Source organism: Canis lupus, chromosome 14 (genome assembly GCF_003254725.2).
Source record: "Canis lupus dingo isolate Sandy chromosome 14, ASM325472v2, whole genome shotgun sequence".
NCBI lineage: Eukaryota > Metazoa > Chordata > Mammalia > Carnivora > Canidae > Canis > Canis lupus.
In genome coordinates, this window is record NC_064256.1 from 29,179,687 (window position 1) to 29,199,366 (window position 19,680).

General features: G+C 32.1%; 1 protein-coding gene across 8 annotated transcripts in view; it reads right to left on the reverse strand.

The window, feature by feature from the left end:
- Positions 1-19,680, reverse strand: part of DGKB (diacylglycerol kinase beta) — a 695,350-nt gene that overhangs the window by 428,742 nt on the left and 246,928 nt on the right. For all 8 annotated transcript variants that reach the window (XM_025464249.3, XM_025464247.3, XM_025464246.3 and 5 more), the window contains 3 exons: positions 14,257-14,373; positions 5,730-5,803; positions 2,473-2,547 (listed from right to left, as the gene is read on the reverse strand). In XM_025464249.3, coding sequence (XP_025320034.1) covers positions 2,473-2,547; positions 5,730-5,803; positions 14,257-14,373 — 266 coding nt within the window. The remainder of the gene's footprint in view (positions 1-2,472; positions 2,548-5,729; positions 5,804-14,256; positions 14,374-19,680) is intronic.

Sequence of the window (19,680 nt, forward strand, 5' to 3'; positions counted from 1 at the left end):
ATGTTATGCTTTATAATTGATCAAAGACATGTGAATACAAATATATTTATTTTTTTATTCTCAAGTATATTTTCACCTATCACATTAAAAAATTGAAATTACTGAAGATAATCGAGTTAAAGAATACTGGGGGGAAATAAGCCTTATATGCTATTTCTGGGATTATAATTCAACTCAAAATTTTTTTTATTAGAACTTTGGCAGAACCTTACACAATTAAAATGGAAAATATTCTCAATCAAGCAATCCTACCTATATCAACCTATTTGATGAAAACATTTGAACATGCTTTTGAGAAACAAATACATTGATAAACATTAACTTTGAATATTTGATAATAATTTAAAAGTACAGACTATCTCAATGCTTATCAATAATTCAATAGCTAACAAAACTATGGAATATAGTGCAGCTCTTAAAAATAATCAAACTGATCAATATCTGGACTCAAAAAATATCCATCATACACTTTTGAGTTAAAAAAAAAAAACAAGATGCAGAGCAATAAAAGATCGATACTTCAAATTATATAAAAAACTACTTATTTATATAATATACATATGCATGTGTGTATGAATGCATTATACACATGAATACATTATATTTAAAAATATCACATATACACAGGAGGTTTTATGTTCATATAAGGAGTTCTGGTATAATAAACACAAACAATTTGCAGTGCTATTATCTGAGGAGTGTTAGTGCTTCAAGGGAGGCCTTTAACTTACTTACTAAATGATACTTATTGTAGTGTGGATTTTCTCAAGTACATATATATCACTTTTATTTTTTCAATGTATTAAAATAGAGTACAGGATAATAGGATGCCTAAAATTGAGAGAGTGTAAGCAACCATGTGATACATATTTATAGAGTGGGAAAAAATGAAATGGTGAAAACAAGGCTAAAGTCAATATTATTGCAGTATATTTACATAGAGCTATAAACATGTAATTATCAACTGATATTACTATAAATAGTATTGATAATAATGAACATTAATTTAGGACATATGTAATAAGCATATTTTATATGCTTCATAGGAATGATCCCATTTAACTTCACAACTATCCTATAAAATAGGTAATATTTTTCTCATTTTACAGAAAAAGACCAAGAAGACACATAGGCTTATAATAAAGTTCAGTAGGCATTGCATTTAATTATGAAATATGGGAAAATCCTGGATTTATTGGTCTGAATAGAACTACAGAGGTCCTGGAATAGCTAAACTTTTGAATACATCATTGCTTAAACAGAATAAGAGCTACTGCTTTGAAATTCAGAGAATATTGAAGAATAAGAAAAAGAGCCATCCTGACTAAGTTTCTGTGTTAACATAAAGGTTTTACTTTTGCTTTATCTAGATTGGGACTTTTTTGGTTTTTGCTTTATCTAGATTGGGACTTTCTGCGTGTGGCTCAATAGCCAATAATCTGATCATGATCCTTTAGATTCTGGGGTCTGGAACTTGACAAAGACATTGTTCTGAACTAACTGCTTATGATGATCCTGCCTTGTACAGCAAGGGTGTACTACAGATAGCTGCTCTGCTGGCACTGGCCAGCAGGTAGCAGGGAGTGAAAGAAAGAGATGAATATATGAGAGCCTGTGCTAATTAATTGTATTTTATTTACATTTATTTAACATTAGACACAATGGTATACATTTTGTTCTGAGCATTTAAAAGAATCCAATTTCAATATCTGGCTTCTAGTTTCTGAGAATAACCTAGAAAACTTATTTTAATTACACTGATTTTTTTTTTTTGCTGTTTTTGTTGTTGTTGTTTATAAAGAAGCTCATGTAAGCACTTTAGAGCTTCTTTCTACTTCATCTGATCTAATGTTTATTCGAGTTGACAGAAAACAGGTCAGTGGAAGATGATATTGGTTAGTTAACGAGGCTAAATTAATGACGATTGATTTCAGTATATACTTGTGATATTAAAAGTACATTGTTTCTGCTGGAAAGAATAAATTTATTTTGCTATGTCTTGCCTATTAATAAAATATCTTGTAAAAGAGTGATGGTCACTAGATTTTGTGAGTAGTAAATGAAAAAATACTATGATTTCTATTCTTTGTTAACCAGCTTTTCCTCTATAGTAGATCCTCATTCTGTATTTAAAAAAAAAAAAAAAGAGGGAGTGGTTCTGCAAACAGTTGGTTTGGATGTTTAAGTACACAGCGAGTGTGTTTGTGTGAGTAGTAGTAGTAGTAGAAGTAATAGCATAGTAGCAGTACTTCACGATACTTAGAAGGGAAAAACATCTGGTTGAAACAGGCTATTCTGAAATATAGCATCTGCACTGGTTACTTTTATATGGTTGATGCTCAATGTTTTTATGTATAATAATCTGGCTGTTGTATTCAAATAACATTATTTCTAGGTACATCAAGCTGCTTATTTTATTAATTAATATTAAATGAGTCGATGTAATGATATTATGATTATGCTTGGACTTACCCTGGCATTGGTCCATTCCCAGAAAGACTGTAAACCTGACGAGGATTTAGTAGATATTGGAATTTTCTATAAATTCTATAAAGATGAAAACATGGGAAGACAAGAAAAAGAAATTTAGTGATACTCCCCAATTTTTAAATAAGTAGCACCTCTTAATCTTTTAATTATATGCATGGTTGTAACTAAATATATTTGATAAAATTTAGACTGGTAATATTAGAAGTATTCAATAAGAACTTATGGTTCTTTGAAAAAGAGGCTTAGTAGCCATTATAAAAGGCAATAAAGCTTAGAAATTAGAAATAATGATATTTGCATTCTAAACATGCATACGCATTTAGAATATTCTTTATCATGCTTTTGAATATTATTTAGCTAATTAGATTTCAAATATATTTTTTAAAAATATCAGAATTAAATTACTTACATACCTTCTCCTAATTGATCCTTGTGAAGTTAACAGGTTATTGGGTCAATCTAATCAAGATGAAAACTATCCCACATATAAAATGGAACTGTGCATGTTGTATGTATGTATGCAATCAGAGACTGTGACCTCATCTGCTTAATTATTTCACATAAGCAATCATCTGATAAGTCAGTTCACACAATTGCTAAACTATTTCAACAAGCACATATTAAATAATTCATTTTTTTCTAAAAGAAATCAATCATTGTACAACAAATGCAACACAAATATTTCTAAGTAGATACACATCCTATATTGGTATTCTTAGACGAGATATTAAAAATGAAGGAATATATTTAGTTTTTAAAAGTTAGTTTTTAATCAATGTAAAAATATTACCATATATTTTACAAGTACATTCATACTATCTTTACTGATAGAAACTGCCCAAATTTACTACATAGTATCTGTTATATCACCTGACTCCCAAAACTGCAATAACCTCACATTCTAGGTTTCTATTAACTATATGAGCTACTGTCTCAAGAAAGTTCATGAGTCATGCTCAGTACTTCTTTTTCCGCAGCACCTGACCCTGATTGGAGAACAGTCCTGCCACCTTCTAACAGTAATGTCTATTAAACTTGGCAATTATATCTCACTGCCTTTGCTCAGGCTTTCAAGCTCTCTCATTAGCTCCATAAAATTCTTACCTATCCAGCACTCTTACATAGTGCTGGTTAAGTTATTTATCCTAAAAGATGTTTTATTATATTTAAAATAGGTTATACCTTGTCTTTTCACCTTCTTTTTCCTTAAACTTTAAGCTCAGGGATTATTTCCTGGTTCCCTAAAAAACACTACACCCTTTCACAAATCCTTCTTTCCTTCAGCTGGAAAACATCTACTTACATCAACTCAAAAGCTACCTCTTGTCCAAAGACTTCTCAGTCTTCAGATAGCCATTTCTTCTTCTGAACTTCCACAGCACCTTTATTTTAAACATTTCTAGTTTAGCATTCACCTTGTGATTTGTGGTATATCTGCTTGTGAGTTTGGATTCATTCAGATGTTGCTGTTTGAATGAATGAACACTACGTGAACATGTTTACACCTATTGACCAGTATGGGAAACTTGGTGTGAATATATAATTTTGTAACCTTTTGCTACTTATCTAACATATCAACGTCAGGAAACACAAATATTTTCAAAGGAAATCTTGAATGGAATATCATTTTTTGTGAAAGATGACTTTTACTCATTCAGAAAGATTTACATTGCACTCTTAATAGATTTCCTTCACAAGTATACATATTTACATTTCCTTTGATTGGTCCCTATTTATGTATAAAGAACAAAACATATATGGGTGTACATATAAAAGTACTCAAGTATCATCCCTCCCCCCCATTAAGTTTAATTTACTTATGACTTTAGTGTTTCTATGTTTGTTTGTTTTTTTTTTTTCTTAATGGGAGGAGGGAAAGTCAGATATTCGGTATGGGTCATCCTGCATGATCCATGTTCTTATTCAAAGGGAATGTTTTCCTTTTGAAAATATACCTTTTCTTTCTTTCTCTTGATACTTCATTTGTCTCTAAATTCCAACATGAATTTAATTCTTATCTAATTCTGTGTGAAGACTTTACTTTTTTCCTAAATATCCATAACATATAAAGTGGACAGACTATACATAGTAAAGGAGAAAATAATTTTAGCATTATTATGAAATTACTATTTTTGTATCTGTAAAAGTGAAGCAACTATTCCCTTAAATAAAACAATATAAATATTTCTAATTAAGCCACTAATTATTTAAAATAATTTCTATCAAAAAATAAAAAATAAAAAAAATAAAAATAAAATAATTTCTATCATGTTTAGCACAATAAAAAATATGCAACTCTATGTTAATAAAGGAAAAAAATTCTAAGCAGAAATAATATTTTGTTTATTGGAAAATGAATAGTAATATTCATTTCATTGAAAAAGCTGTGAAGTTAGATAGTAGGGAAGGAAATTATAAAATTCCACTTATCATGAAAACATTTCAACTTTCAATTTCATTATTTGATGAACCACAATGGAAATTTCTGCTTTATTATCATAGTGTTTATATGAATGCTTTTATTTGTTCATTTTTGGAATGAGATTAGTAAAGATTTCTAGAAATTATTAAAGCAAGTGCAACTGCATTTTTCTGACACCTCTTTTAAAAAGGACATAAAATTTACTCTTCAGTGTTGCGATTTTCTAATTTTTTTAAATCTTATGATTTAATCACTAATTTACTACAAAAATGGAAATTTTGTGTTGTCTGCCAATATATTGTGATACCTGATAATACAGCTCATTATAATTCAGATTAAATATATTGTGCTTCTCCAGGATATACAGCATCATATACTCCAAAAACACACATGCAGAAAATCATTATAATGTAATTTGTCTAGAAGCTGGACATAAATTCTGTTCCTCACTACTGAATGATGAATTACTTGAAGTCACCATGTTGACCATTTAGAGAACCAATTTTAATGCAACAGTATTTATGGAGCCATGTTGTATGCAAAGCTCTTTGCTAAGGTCTAGGTGCAATAGGTAGGGTAAAGAGAATTCAGATACCCAAGCTATGATAATACAAAGGCCATTATTATATTAATATTTGAACAGTAAAAATAAGGAGAGATCCTATCAATATATTACATATAGATGTAGAATTATTTATTTCACATTAAAATTGTAAACCATAGGGAAAAATGTTTTAAAATGTTTTTATCTTGTAATTTTAGTTTATCTTTTTACATACAGATGACACGGAAAATACACTGATTTCTAAAAACATACCGCTCTCCTTGCTTCCCACCACTTTTGGGGTTCACGAAAACTAAAAGCGGATGAGTACCAGGAACAGGAGTAATCTAGAAGAAAAGTTGGATAGATGGACACATTATTCCCATTATGTCTGAAGAGAACGCTTGTTATTTATAATTCATGAAATACCAATTAACTTCAAGAATATGTCTCTTAAATTCTGTAATATGGATGGATAGACAGATCTATTTAGCAACTCAATCCCTATGCTTTGACTATGTACATTAATAGGCATACTCATTCCACAAAGAGAGGTAGGGTCTAGTTAGGTATAGGGCAGATAGGAAGGCAGCTATAAAGACAGATTGGTGTTTGAATAGCCATGAGACAAAAACAAAAGGTACGATTTGTGGGGCAGCCAGAATAAAGCAGAATATGGTGGGGAGAAAAAGATTAGAAGAAAGAGATAAGATGATAGAGGCCCTGACTTTACAGATGACACCTACTTTAGAGCTTTGTGACAATTGTGGAATCCATCTACCCAATGACTTGTCAATTAGAATCTCAATAATATGGTTTGAAGTCTCTTTCAGCCTAACTGTCCCCCTCTGCACAATGTTTCCTCAATGTATTCTTTCCCTGCATGGAGAGTAGAGGACAAGTTATTTGAGTCTCTTTGCTAAACAGGAATTCATAAATTGACTGTGCTCCTACTCTGAGTCATGCACTGCTTTTGTCACTACTGATTTCTTGATTGAACAAGAAAAAAATGTCTGTCCTAGTGGAGCTTATATTCTAGTAGAGAAATAGTCAAAAAAACAAACACATATACAGTTAGCAGTGAAACATGCCATGAAAGGAAATAAATTTTTTAAATGATAGCTCTTTATTGGTGTGAGGAGGAAAAGTTGGTTTTGATAGGATGGTAGGGAAGAACTCTGACATTTTACCTGAATTTAATGTTAATAGATAGACTCTTAAATACAAGTGTTCCTATTCAATCTACCACCATCTAAAAACAGTTTGACAAAAAATATTTAGTAACAAAGTATACAACTACTGGAGCCCTCTTAAGATTAAGTTGAAAAGTTCTATATCAGTTTGTTTTTTAAATGTAGATTAAAGGTATCCTTTATTGCTATGATTTTTTCTCTTTGAAAGTACTCTTAAATATGTAATTAAAAACAACCATTTAACCATATGATGTCCTTTCTTCCTGTTTGTTTAAACAACATAAAATATTCTTCTAATATATTTTCCTCCAATCTTAGGTGAAATGTAATTTTTCTAATAAGAATATAGGCACTAGGGAAATATTAAAATCTTCATATTAGTTATAGAAGAAACCTTAGTAAAATATTCTTAATTTTTCTACTCTTATTCTACTTGTCATTATAGCCTATTGTCTGTTTTACCTTCCTCTGTAAAGAGAACAAAGGTTCCTTGTTCCTAGTTTGGTTCTAATTCAGTTAGGAAGTAAGACAGATTTGTGTTAACATCCCAGTTCTCTCCGGAACCAAATGTGCTCAGTCAATTAATATATAGAAAGTACCTACTAGGTTAAGCTACTGACTTGTAATGTCTGCCCTTCTCCCCTCATTTAAAAGCTAAAATAAAGAAACACCAAAACATAACTTGATCTAAAGACTTGTAATTCAAATTTCTTTATTTTTTCATATAATTATAAAATCAGATAGAACGCCTGAAGTTTGCACTTGCAAAAAGAGTTATGTTAACACATGTGGATTTTAGTTGATTTTTGCACTTAAATAAGGAATTGTTATTCCTTATTTTTAAAGAAAGGTAAGAATCTCAAGGTAAGTAAAGGTTTCTGAGGAAAACATTAAATCTGAACCCAAACTCACATTAGGATGATCTTCCCTAAACTCAACATTCAGCTTATCATTCAATTAAAATAGATTATATTAAATTCACACTGGGTTCAATATTTACAATTTATTTGAAAATATGCTTTGGAATGCCTTTCAGAAATACATATTTACTAGAATATTTAAAGGCATAATAATTATTTATCAAATAAAGGCCAATCCATGGAGCCCCTGGGTGACTCAGTCAGTTAAGCATCTGCCTTTGGCTCAGGTTATGGTCTCAGCGTCCTGGGATCAAGCCCCACATCTGGCTCCTTGATTGTCCTTCGCCTTCTGCTCCTTTCCTGGCTCCTGTTCTATTTCTCTAAATAAATAAATAAAATATTGAAAAAAAAAGGAAGAAAAGAGGAAAGAAAGAAGAAAGAAAGAAGAAAGAAAGAAAGAAAGAAAGAAAGAAAGAAAGAAAGAAAGAAAAAAAGAAAGAAAGAAAGAAAGAAATCCAGCCAGCCAACCAGCCAGCCAATCCAGCAGAGTAAATTTGGGAGCCATAAGGCCAAAGATGGAATTTTTTTAATTTGACAGCATGAAACCTGCAGTATCACATAGTCATTTTCAAGTCTGTCAACCTAAAAATAAACAGCTACTCTGTGCGCCAATACTCCTGAAGGAAGGAGAAACGACTTATTGTTGAAGACTGCTACTATCACTTACTCTTCATATTCCTCTTTACAGTTAGTAAAAGAACCCTGAGCAAAGGGTAACTTTGAAAGATTGGCCCCTCCCATCACAACTGTATTTTGGAAGCTGTTGCTATTCTTTGCAGAATTTAAATACGGATTTCTTTTAAATACCTTTAAGAAGGTGTGACTTTTGGTGTCTTGCCATATAAAAATGCAAATAAATAGTCTAAGTAGAAAAAAATGTGTCTATATTTTGTCTATTTGTCTATAATTGGAAATTTCTATGGACTGAATTGTGTTTCCCCAAATTTTATGTTGAAATCCTATTCCCCAGTGTGATAGTATTTGAAGACAGGGAAGCAAGGAATGTTAGATGAAGTCATGAGAGTGGGAGCTTCAGATAGTAGTAGTGCCCTTATAAAGAAAGATCTATCCCTGCATCTGTGCACCACAAAAAGAAGGTCATGTGAGAGATGACTGCCACCTGTAAGCCAAGAGAATAGAACTCATAAGAAAATTTAACCCGTCACCTTGATCTTGAGCTTTCCAGCCTTGAGAACTGTGATAAATAAATACCTGTTGTTTAAGCCACCCATCTATAATAATTTATGCTTATAGCCCAATTTGACTACTACAGAGGTGTTTTATGAAAACTCAAGATATGCTCTTTAAACAGGAAGAGTGAGAACTTCTAGTCATCTTCTGGATACCAGCATGAAATTCAATATTTTAAGGACCAGCCATCATCTTTGATAATGAGGTGGCCTTGAAGATACCACAAATGGAGGACAGGAAAGAGCACCAACCCTGATAAAAATCTGGAACTGTCTTATTAGCCCTATTTCTAGAGATCTACTTCTGGACTTTATTTAAATGAGAGAAAAATTTATGGCTATCTTGTCTAAACCAATGTTATGTTTTGTTTTTGTTGTTTCCCTGTTACATGCTGCAGAACCTAATTGTAACTGGTATGAAGCTCAAGACCCACAAGGGCACAGAATTGAACACAGATGGAACCAGGCATAGAAATTTTATACTTCATCAAACTGGAAAATAATTCTAGACCCTGAGTGAAGAACAAAAACTTAATACCAAAATCCCCAAAGAGAATCTGTATTTCATTTTATTTTACTTTATGTTATTCTCCTTACTGAGTAGGGGCATAATCATTTTCAGTTAATCCTTTTGTAACCTAAAGAGTCTGAGATAAGGGAAAAATACATAGGCATTACTAGATGTGATATTTCAATTATTTAATTCAATCTATTTAATTCTAGATTTTGTTTTTCAGAGAGGTCAAAACCAGGTAAGAACTAACTTACAGAACTCAGTCTAGCAGAGCTAATTTTTATTATAATGTAAATCACATATATCTAAAATAACAAGTAGGTTAAAAGAATACAAATTTTTCTTGGTTTCTTAAATTTGGTATATCTGATTTTGATGAATAAAGTTTTATGGAAATATCCAACAATATTTGTTTATATTCTGAAGTGATATTTTTATTTGTATAATTTAAAACAATTTCAAATTTACAGAGAAAGTTAAAAGGACTGTTCAGATAACATTTTTTCCCTGAACCTCTTGAAACTAAGATGCCAAAATGTCATTTTTTATCACTCCTGTTTACTTTAGGATAGCCTATATATAGGAACATTCTCTTACATAAACACAGCACAACTATCAAAACCAGAAAGTTAACACGATTCTGTACTCCCTGCTCTTGTTATAAGTCATTACTGGGACAACTAGTAAAACTTGCATAGGACCCAGTAATTAAATAACAGTAATAAATCAATCATATGTTCAAGTTTACTAATTCTCTTTGAACTATATCTAATGTAGTCTTTACTGTGATGAATTTTCTATTTTTATTTCATATAAAATTTTGAAATAAGATGTAAAATCCTGTCATTTTGAACATGACTTACTGCCATCCTTAAATATTATACCCTTTTTGTTACAGCTTTTGGTGGAATGGAAGGGAAAGCTAAAACATACATAAAAACATTTGTCTGCCTAAACCTATTTGTATTTGGAAGTAAATATCTACACAGCTTTTGAAATAATCTGAAGTGGAACAGTATATAAGACAGATGAAGAGCAAGTTGCTCTGCTTGAGGCATAAAAAAACTGGCTTTGGGTCTCAGTTTAACAATCCTTAATCTATACATTCTCTCTCGGTAATCTCATTTTATCTGATAGTTTTAAGTGCTGCCAATATGCCTTTCACGTCCAAATTTATATCTATCCTTTGCCCTGAATTCTAGATTCACATATCTGTCTGTCTACCTAAAATCTCCATTTAGATGTCTAACAGCAACAGAAATTTCTCTCCAAAACCTATTTGTCCAGACCCTTCTTTATCTTCATCAATGGCAACTTCATCATTTCAGGTGAATGGGCCAAATATCTTTAGAGATGTCCCTAGTTTCTCTCTTTCTAATAAACCCTATCTCCAATCTATCAGCACATCCTGTTGGTTCTGTCTTCAAAATATGTGGATAATCCATCTCTTTACCTCCCTTTCTCTACACTGAATATGCCCCCATCCTATAAACCCTAAATAACTGGGGGCCATTACCAGACTTGACTCTATGCTCCCTAACAATCTAACCTCAACAAGGGTAAGCCTTTCAACATTTAAGTCGGGATCATGTTGTATCTCACCATCTCTCTCAGATGGAAAATAAGAGTTCTTATATAGGCCTTGAACGCTCTGTAGTATCTAGTTCCCATTACTTCTCTAAAGTACTCTTCCTCATGCTTCAACCATGCAGTTGTTCTTGCTGATCCAAGAACTTACTAGGCATGCCCCTATCTCAGTGCTGCCCATCACCTAGATATCCATAGACCAAAGGCCTCAACTAAGTCTTTAATCAAATATCACATTATAATGAGGCCCAATCTGACCATGTTACTTAAAATTAGAGACAACTCTCTCAGTCCTGCCACTTACTACTGAGCTTCAAAAAAATGAGCTCCATTTTTTTCCTTATTATTTACAATCTAGCACATCATAAGTTGGTAACGGGAACTCAGTTTAAAGGTTGTTATATTAAAGTGTAGAATAATAACTATGGACTTAGAGAGTTAAAATGACAATGAAGAGCTTATTATGGAAGAGCTAAGCTGCTTGAGGATCCTAAAGTCATCAAGGGGCACACACATGTACACACATATACTCGCACACACACATACATCAATCAAATAAAAGGAATTAATTGTATACAGATATTATATAGTTGTATATAGTACACATGGTGACATACAGAGATAGAGATATAGATAGATGATAGATAGATAGATAGATAGATAGATAGATAGATAGATAGATTTAAAGTCTTGGTGAGCATTAGAATGAGATATTGCAAATAAGTAAGACAATAAGAATAGGGAGAAGCAGCTGTGGTAGGGGATGGCACTGGCTCAGTTTTATGTGTTTAAGTATAAAGGCTCCTTCTTTTTTCTAGTGTAAAGAGTACTACAAACTAGACTTTTTTGATCGTCAAGTGACCCTTTTATTTGTAAATCCTTCTCAGAGAATAATTAGGGACAAGGTAACTTCAGTTTAATACAGTTTACACGATGGTTCTATTTCACTTGTTTTTTCACATGTGAATAGTCATCTTCATTTTTACATCTTGTACATGTTAGAAACTGTAGTTTCAATTACATTTGATCATATGTATTAAGTGTAAACCTATGGTGCGAGCAGTGACAAAGACAGAGTGCCTAACCACCTCTATTTGAAGTCCCTTAGGACCTGGGTTAATTAATGAGACTCATCCTAAGGTTATACATGATCTATTACTTCCTCTAATTAGAAATAATAATCCTGATCATTATGCTGGTTAGCTGGAAAGAAGTAAGATGAATGTGCTTAACTATGATTAATAGTCTTAAGCAGTGTAGATCTCCTCTGTCACGGACTTATATGCAAACCAGGCTGCAACTCAATGCTTTTCATGGTATACATTTTTTAAAACACACAAAAAAATTAATTTTATGGCATATCTTTTTACCTTTCCTGATAAAGAATGACCACTTTATTATTTTAAAGTTGATTATTACCACAAAATTTATTTATTTTTGTACTTTGTATTAGTTATCCAATAATTTATTCTCTTACCATTTTTACATTTTCCTCAAAACTATGTGAATACATATGGGTATCATATTTCAGTCCATTCTGCTGAGGTGAAACAGATTATTGCACATGACTATAAACCAATATTTAAAATTCAAAAAAATGATGATGATAATAATCAGAGTATTTCTTTACTGCTCTTTTATAAGGGCTGATGTCTATCCTGTGCTTACTAACAACTTTACCAGATAAATTCATATGCAAAAGGAAGTTACAAAAAAGTTATTATCTTCTTTGAGAGATATAATACATTTACAGAGAAAAGCAAGCGGTCAGAACAAAGTGATCAGAAAGTTAGGTTTTTATGCCTGTTAAACTTTTTTTAACCAAAAAGACCCAGTATTGTAGGAGTAAAACCCATACACTCAGAGTTAGATGGTCATCACTAAACTTTGGCTTTACCACGGACTTCACTGTGAGGCTCTGGGAATAACTTTACCTATGAACATTTCGAAAGTGGTGACAATAATGCTATTTATTATAATTTATTGAGAGAAGTAAGAATATTTATCTCGCTTGTTGAGAAGATTCACTTATTTAATAGGCATAAAATACTACCATGGTGTCTAGCATATACTATTTAACAAATAGTACATGTTTCCCTTCCATTTCATACATGGCTCGAGAAGTGTTGAGCCATGTGTGAAGTGTACCTGGATTTTAAAATTCAATGGAATGCAGAGTGACTAAAGATTTAACTAATCAATATTTGCAACTGAAGTACTAAATTTATAAATGTTGATTTTTTTCTCTAAAAATTTTATAGGATCACTTAATTTGTGCCATCATTTCAAAAATATTTCTATTCGCAATGTGTTTTATTAGATCAAAACAAATAAGTAATCTGGTTATCAATATTTAAGAAATTATTATTAAACTTTCAATAAGATACTCAAAACAATAAAGAAACATGCATTTAGGCAACTGCTATGTGCTCTGAACTCTGCTTCCAAATTAAGGGAGATAAGACACATAATCCATAGTATCATAGGTAAAATAATAAATGAAAATGAAATATAAAGTTATGTATATTAAAGGTAAGTATGTGACAAAATATATTTTTCTTTGATAAGTGGTTGGTAAATTTCCTGGAGAACATGAAACTTGAAGCATATTGTTAAAGAAGGAAAGGAAAATTAGAAGAGAGAAATGTAAAAGTTAAAAACACAAAAATAAAATCAAACACAATTTCATTGATTCAGGCAACTTCACTGATTGTTTTTATGTTGGAGTGAAGAACAGATGCAAATCAAAGCAATACACACAATCTACAGTGTGTCTTAAAATGCAGACTGAAAAAATCTTACTCCTGATGTCAGAGATTCTAGGTATATTGTAGAGAATTTTAAAGTACTGCAAATATGATTTTGAGCTACCTATGTTTATTTAAAGTAGAAACATATACGGGGTTTCAATTTTGAATTAAAACTTCAGAAGATATGGATAAATCCTAATAAATCCTTTATTTTACTATTTACGTAGGAACAAAGGTATCCACAACATGAAATTCATTTTATTTTTTCTAGACATTTTTTTACAACTAAATTGACTCTTCTAAGTATATAAACAACATATATGGAGAAAATAAAATATAAATAAATAATATATATGCACATAACAAATGTGTATATTTAGTGATTTTGCAAAACCTTTAGATTGGCAAAAGATTTCTTACCAATTTGAGTTCAAATGCACATAACATCAGAAGTGATTAATGTAATTGGAGTGTCACTCTGTCAATCACATATAAAACTGACATCTTGATAAATTAATAAGGATCTTTCTGGAGTCCTCTGCTGAGCTAATCTCCACATTAAATAAATATGTTGATAGCTGAACATAGAAGAGCATAAAAGTAAGAAATATGAAAGCTACTCAAATTTGGATTTAAAAAGTCATACCTGTAAGCCTTGCCCATCCACCGTCACAGAGTTGGCTCTTTGCATTTTGTTCTTATCTATCACTTTGTTTGACTGCTGGGAACCACCTTTTTCCTTTTTCACTGTTGCTTGTCTTTCCTGTGAGGAGGAAATCTTTTTTAAGAATGTTGTTTTACTAAAAAGGGCAACACATAGAAAACTTTTGTGGCTATAAACTAGGGCCCACATTCCTAATTTGGAGTTCCTATTGAATACTAAGAAAGCTATTGCTTTCAACTGGCTTAGTCCATGTGATAGATGCATAATAAAAATATCAATTAAAGAGACTATGAGAAAGAAAACCAGATGGCATTCCCCCTTTGTGCCCAATTAGGACTGTTCATCATACATTATCAAGAACCACTAAAGCTAATTATTTTCATAAGGAGTGGCACAAATAAATAATATGGAGCTATAAAAGATTTGGTATTGAGCACTAAAAATAATGCTTATAAATACAGGTAATATTGAAAATGCACACATCATGAACTTTTAAACTGCTATTTATATCCAGGATGACATACAACTTAAAATACATGTTCCATCCCAGTTAATTCTTTTGTTCACAGTGGAAACACTTCATACAGTTGTCTCCTTCTTGTTTCTGGTTTCCTCTCCTCTCACTCTCCCTTCCATCCAACCCAATGAACTTTTTTCACCATTTATCCACCAAATCTGCTCTTCTTAAAATCATCAATGATCTTTTCATGGGTTGGCCTTCCTCTTTTCCACTTTTTTAGCAGAATTTGACAGAATTGACCTCTGTCTTCCCTCTTAAACACTGGCCTCAGTAGGCTTCTGGACACAGCTTTGTCTCACTCATAACTCTCTTCTTATGTCACTAACTGCTTCCTCAGAGGCTCTTCCATTGGTTCTTCCTCCAGATGTATGGTCCATAACATTTAACCTCTTCCTTGAACACTTCATCTTCACTCTCTACACTCAGTCCCTAGGTACCTTCATGAAATCTCCAGACTCTGAATTTCAACTTCATGAGGAGGACTTCTAAATTTATAGTTTCTGCTCATGTTTCTCCCTTGAAATTTAACTCCTATACACAAATGCCCTTTCTATCTTTCCACGAGTGTCTAAAATACACATTCATCCTAAAACCGCCAATTTTTTTTTTTAACATTTCCTGCCCACCCTTCTTAAAAACAATCCCAAACTGAATGATGACTCACCATCTCCATCATTACATACTTTAGGCCTATCTTCTTCTTTGCTGGGATTATCATAACCATCAGGTAATGGGTCAATCTGCTTTGATCTTTGTCTCCCTATAGTCAGGTCTCTATACAACAGCCACATTTGTGGATGTATGTCCAGCTACCCCTCTATACAACAGCCACTATTTGTGGATGTATGTCCAGCTACCCCTACCTCCTCATTAATCCTTGATCACAACAAGCATGCTCTTAATTCAGAGCTTTTGCAATCACTCTTCACTCTGCTGGAAAGCTCTTTCCTGTATATTTGTTGAGCTTGCTCCTCACTTTAGGCTCCTGTTCAAATGTCAGGTAGATTTCTCGATTCTCTTTAGCCTCTTTTTATAGAAACATAAATAAATAAATAAATAAATAAACAAATAAATAAATAAATAAATAAATAAATAAATAAATAAATAATAAAATGTTATGTATAATTTCCTACAACTTGAAATGTTTTCTATTTAATTAGTTTAATGCTGGTCTTTCCCCACTTTAGTCAAAACTCCACACAAGAAAGTACTTTGTTTGCTTCACTGTTCTACATCAGATCCTAAAGTACCTGACAAAAGTCAGGATAAGTGAATAGAGAAGTAAATGAATTAACATAAAAAATTAAGTTCCTGAAGTATTGTATTGAGAGGGATTCTTGGGTCATGTCTAGATTTGGTATGAAAAGTTATTCTGATCCAATAACACTCTCTGCCATGTGTGCTTAAATACTTGTGTGACATATTTTCTGGTCCCTATATTTGCTTTATAGAGCATCATTTCAACTTCTGTAATTTTGGAACATATTTTAAGTGGACTTAAAACCAAAGTCGGTGGGGTTTTTTTGTTGTTGTTGTTGTTTTGGTTGTTGTTGTTGTTGTTGTTGTTTTGTCTTTTTAGTAGGCTCAATGCCCAGAATGGAGCCTAACACGGGATTTAAACTCACACCATGAAATAGTATCAGACACCTAACTGACTGAGCCACCCAGGTGCCCCCAATGTAAAGTTCTTTTTAAGGACCAGATGAATCAGAAAACTTCTCAGACCAAAAATGATGCTAATAAATATAGTCCGTTCACCTTGAAATTTCATGGTGTAAAATCACTGAATATATTTTTGTGTGGCTAAAAATGGATGGTGTAATAAGATTCCTGAAATTCACTTTCTTTGGAGAACGACATACTTTCATTTAAGCATAATTTCTGGCAAAAATATTGATTTTTTTAAAGATAGATCATTCTTTCTAAACTTGCAAATTATAATTTTGTCCAAAGAGTGTTAAGAGTATAATGCATAGAATAAGTGGATTATAGGCTGAGGTTTGGAGTCAGAAAGCCTGAGCTGAATCCCATCTCTGCTATTTAAATATTATGTAACCTTAGAGAACTTAACTCTTATTCAAAAATGGAGATAGCAATACCTATTTCTCATAGTTGTGTAAAGTTTATGAAAAAAATACATTAATTCCTAACATTGTGCCTATATTAGAATATGTGCTCAATAAATGAAAGTTATTATGAATAATGAAGTGTGGCTCTCCCATTAGGGTGCTCATTAGTATTACAATTATGCAAAGTGTTCATTATATTTCTAAGTGCATATACATGAAAAAATTACACTTAGTTATACTTAAGTATATGTTTAAATAAATAAGGCTCAATATTTACAAGTAAAAATCCATAACTTGTATTAACCATTCAAAAATGTAATACTTGTGGAAAGTATGGGAATAATTTCTTTCTAGATTCTTGGATGCAGGAATATAAGACATGGTAACAATATTCCATAAAAATCTACAGTGTAGAAGATAAACATTATCTCAGGTATCTTATATTCCATCATACGTTATATACCTTGTATAATGCCATATAATCCAACAATCGCTATTTGGAATTTAATTCCTAAAATGTTTAGGTTACAAGAATTAAGTAAATATAAGTTGGCTGGTAACATTAAAACTGGATATTTATGACCAAATTATTTATATATATAGTGCTGGAAATTTAAGACATGTAAGTATATGTCTGTAAAGAGCTACCAAATCATCTGTTAACATGATTGTATTCTTTGCTATGCTCATAGCTAGGAGAATTCCTTTGCTGGTAAGAATCTCCAACTAGCAGAAAGCAGTTGATTAAGTAGCTTCATGACTCTCATGGGAGTCATCTTCCTGAGTAAATTGGAGTAAACAAATGGTTTATAGAAACCTTTATAAAATGTAAAAACAAAATTTTAAAACCTAAATTGAATGTTCAACCTAGGTTTTATTTTTGATATCTAAAATTATAAGAGAGAAGTATATAACAAGTTAATAGAAAAAATCCTGAATACATCCTGAAGTTATTGAAAAGTTTCGGGAAGAGATCACCAACCTGAGTTTGCATCATTATTAAAACTAAAGTTGCTCCCTGGTCAACAGAGGGGTAGTGCTTACACCCTCACTTTTTGTTTCATTTTTTTGTTTGTTTTTGGACTCTAAACCACAAAATAAATGTGTGAATTGTATCATATGATATAGATAATAATAATAAATGTTTGTTTAAACACACACACACACACAAAGAAAACCAGGTGGTTCTTTGGCTGGGGGAAGTATGTCTACTGGGTGGAATTCGTGGAATTAATCAAGGCTGACAATTTTAAATAGGAGAAACATGTAGGTATTTAGTTTTTCCCAGAGTTTTCTTTTTATTACACGCATTTGTTTTATTTTTATTTCAAAATTGAATAGAGGTCTCTCTAGATATTTACTATACTTAAGCATCATAAGCTCACAGGATAGTTGGATATTTTTTTCCTATTTCAAGAAGAAAGTCTTTATGTCTTTCATATTTTACATGAAGGACAGGAAGGCGGAAGCAGCTGCATCCTTGGAAGATCTGCGGTCCGCAAAAATTTCACTAGCCTGTTTGGGGGGTTAATTAGCTGCTTGGCAGAGCTCTATGATGATATTTAAGAGACTCATTCCCAGTGTTGGTGTTATTGAAAAGTTTTAGGAAGAGATCATCAACTTGATTTTGCATCATTATTAAGGATAAAATTGCTCTCTGGTAATAGGGGGCAGTGTTCACCACTTCACCTTCCACTTTTTTTTTAAGTTTTTGGATTCTAAACCACATAATAAATTACCTTATTATAATTAAGGCAAATTTTGTTCTGCCAGATAAATTATCCCAGATATAAAAAGAGTTGGAAAATTATTGCTATAATCAATAAGAATTATTCAAACACTGAAAAGAGCTACTCTAACCAAAATTAAAAAAAAATTGAAAATCTAACTATGAAATATAAAATATAGTTATTGATATTTCAGCATTTTCAAATATCAGCCATTTGTGTTTGCTGTGCAGACATTTTAAATATATAATTTAATGTTTTGTGATCCTTAGACTTTATAAGTAGCACAACATATCTTAACTGGGGAATACATTGTAGCAGAATTCCAAAAGCATAATCACCATAATTAAAGAAGAAGAAAAGCTGAAAAGGCCATTCACAGAAAACAGAAAGATGAAATAAATGACACAAAAAAAACCTCACTTTAAATATGTGCTCCAAAAATAATTTTTTTTAATATCATGCTGATTCTCAAAGGTAGGGTATTTGTGCATTGCTGAAAACTGCTTTCACAAAAGGGATGTTTACCACAATACTTCAGCCTGCTGTTATCGATCACTCGCAAATGACAAGCAGCAAGTGATGATTACCTCAAGCACAGGGTTTTCTTTTTTGTGTCCAATCTCAGCATGAGAGATAAGCAGCAGCAAAGCATTTTGATTGGTACAAGGCCACAAAAGGATGGGGAGGGGCTGCATTGCTGTGAAGTATCCTTCACTTGAGTCCTGGAACTCGCTTTATCTGCTCCAGCACCACTTACTTGCCTGAATGGAGACTTAGCACTTTCTTGCCACTGGAGCTACACCACAAGAAGTTCCCAGAAACTCTACATTTTGAACCCACGGTAACACTTGGGTATTCCTAGTATAAAAGATCTTACTGAAGCAGAAGTGTCACCAAATTCATAATGTTTATAAGGGTTATGGGCTCTAAGAAAGCAAGGCTGACAGTTGCAAAGCTGCACTTTTAATTATTGTGACCTTATTGGGAAATTGGAGTAGTTTCCTGCTGGGAGAAACTAATTCATTTGGGAAAGAGCAAAGGCTCTAAGTCTACTAGAAATCCTCGGAAGTTGCAGCAAAATTCATTA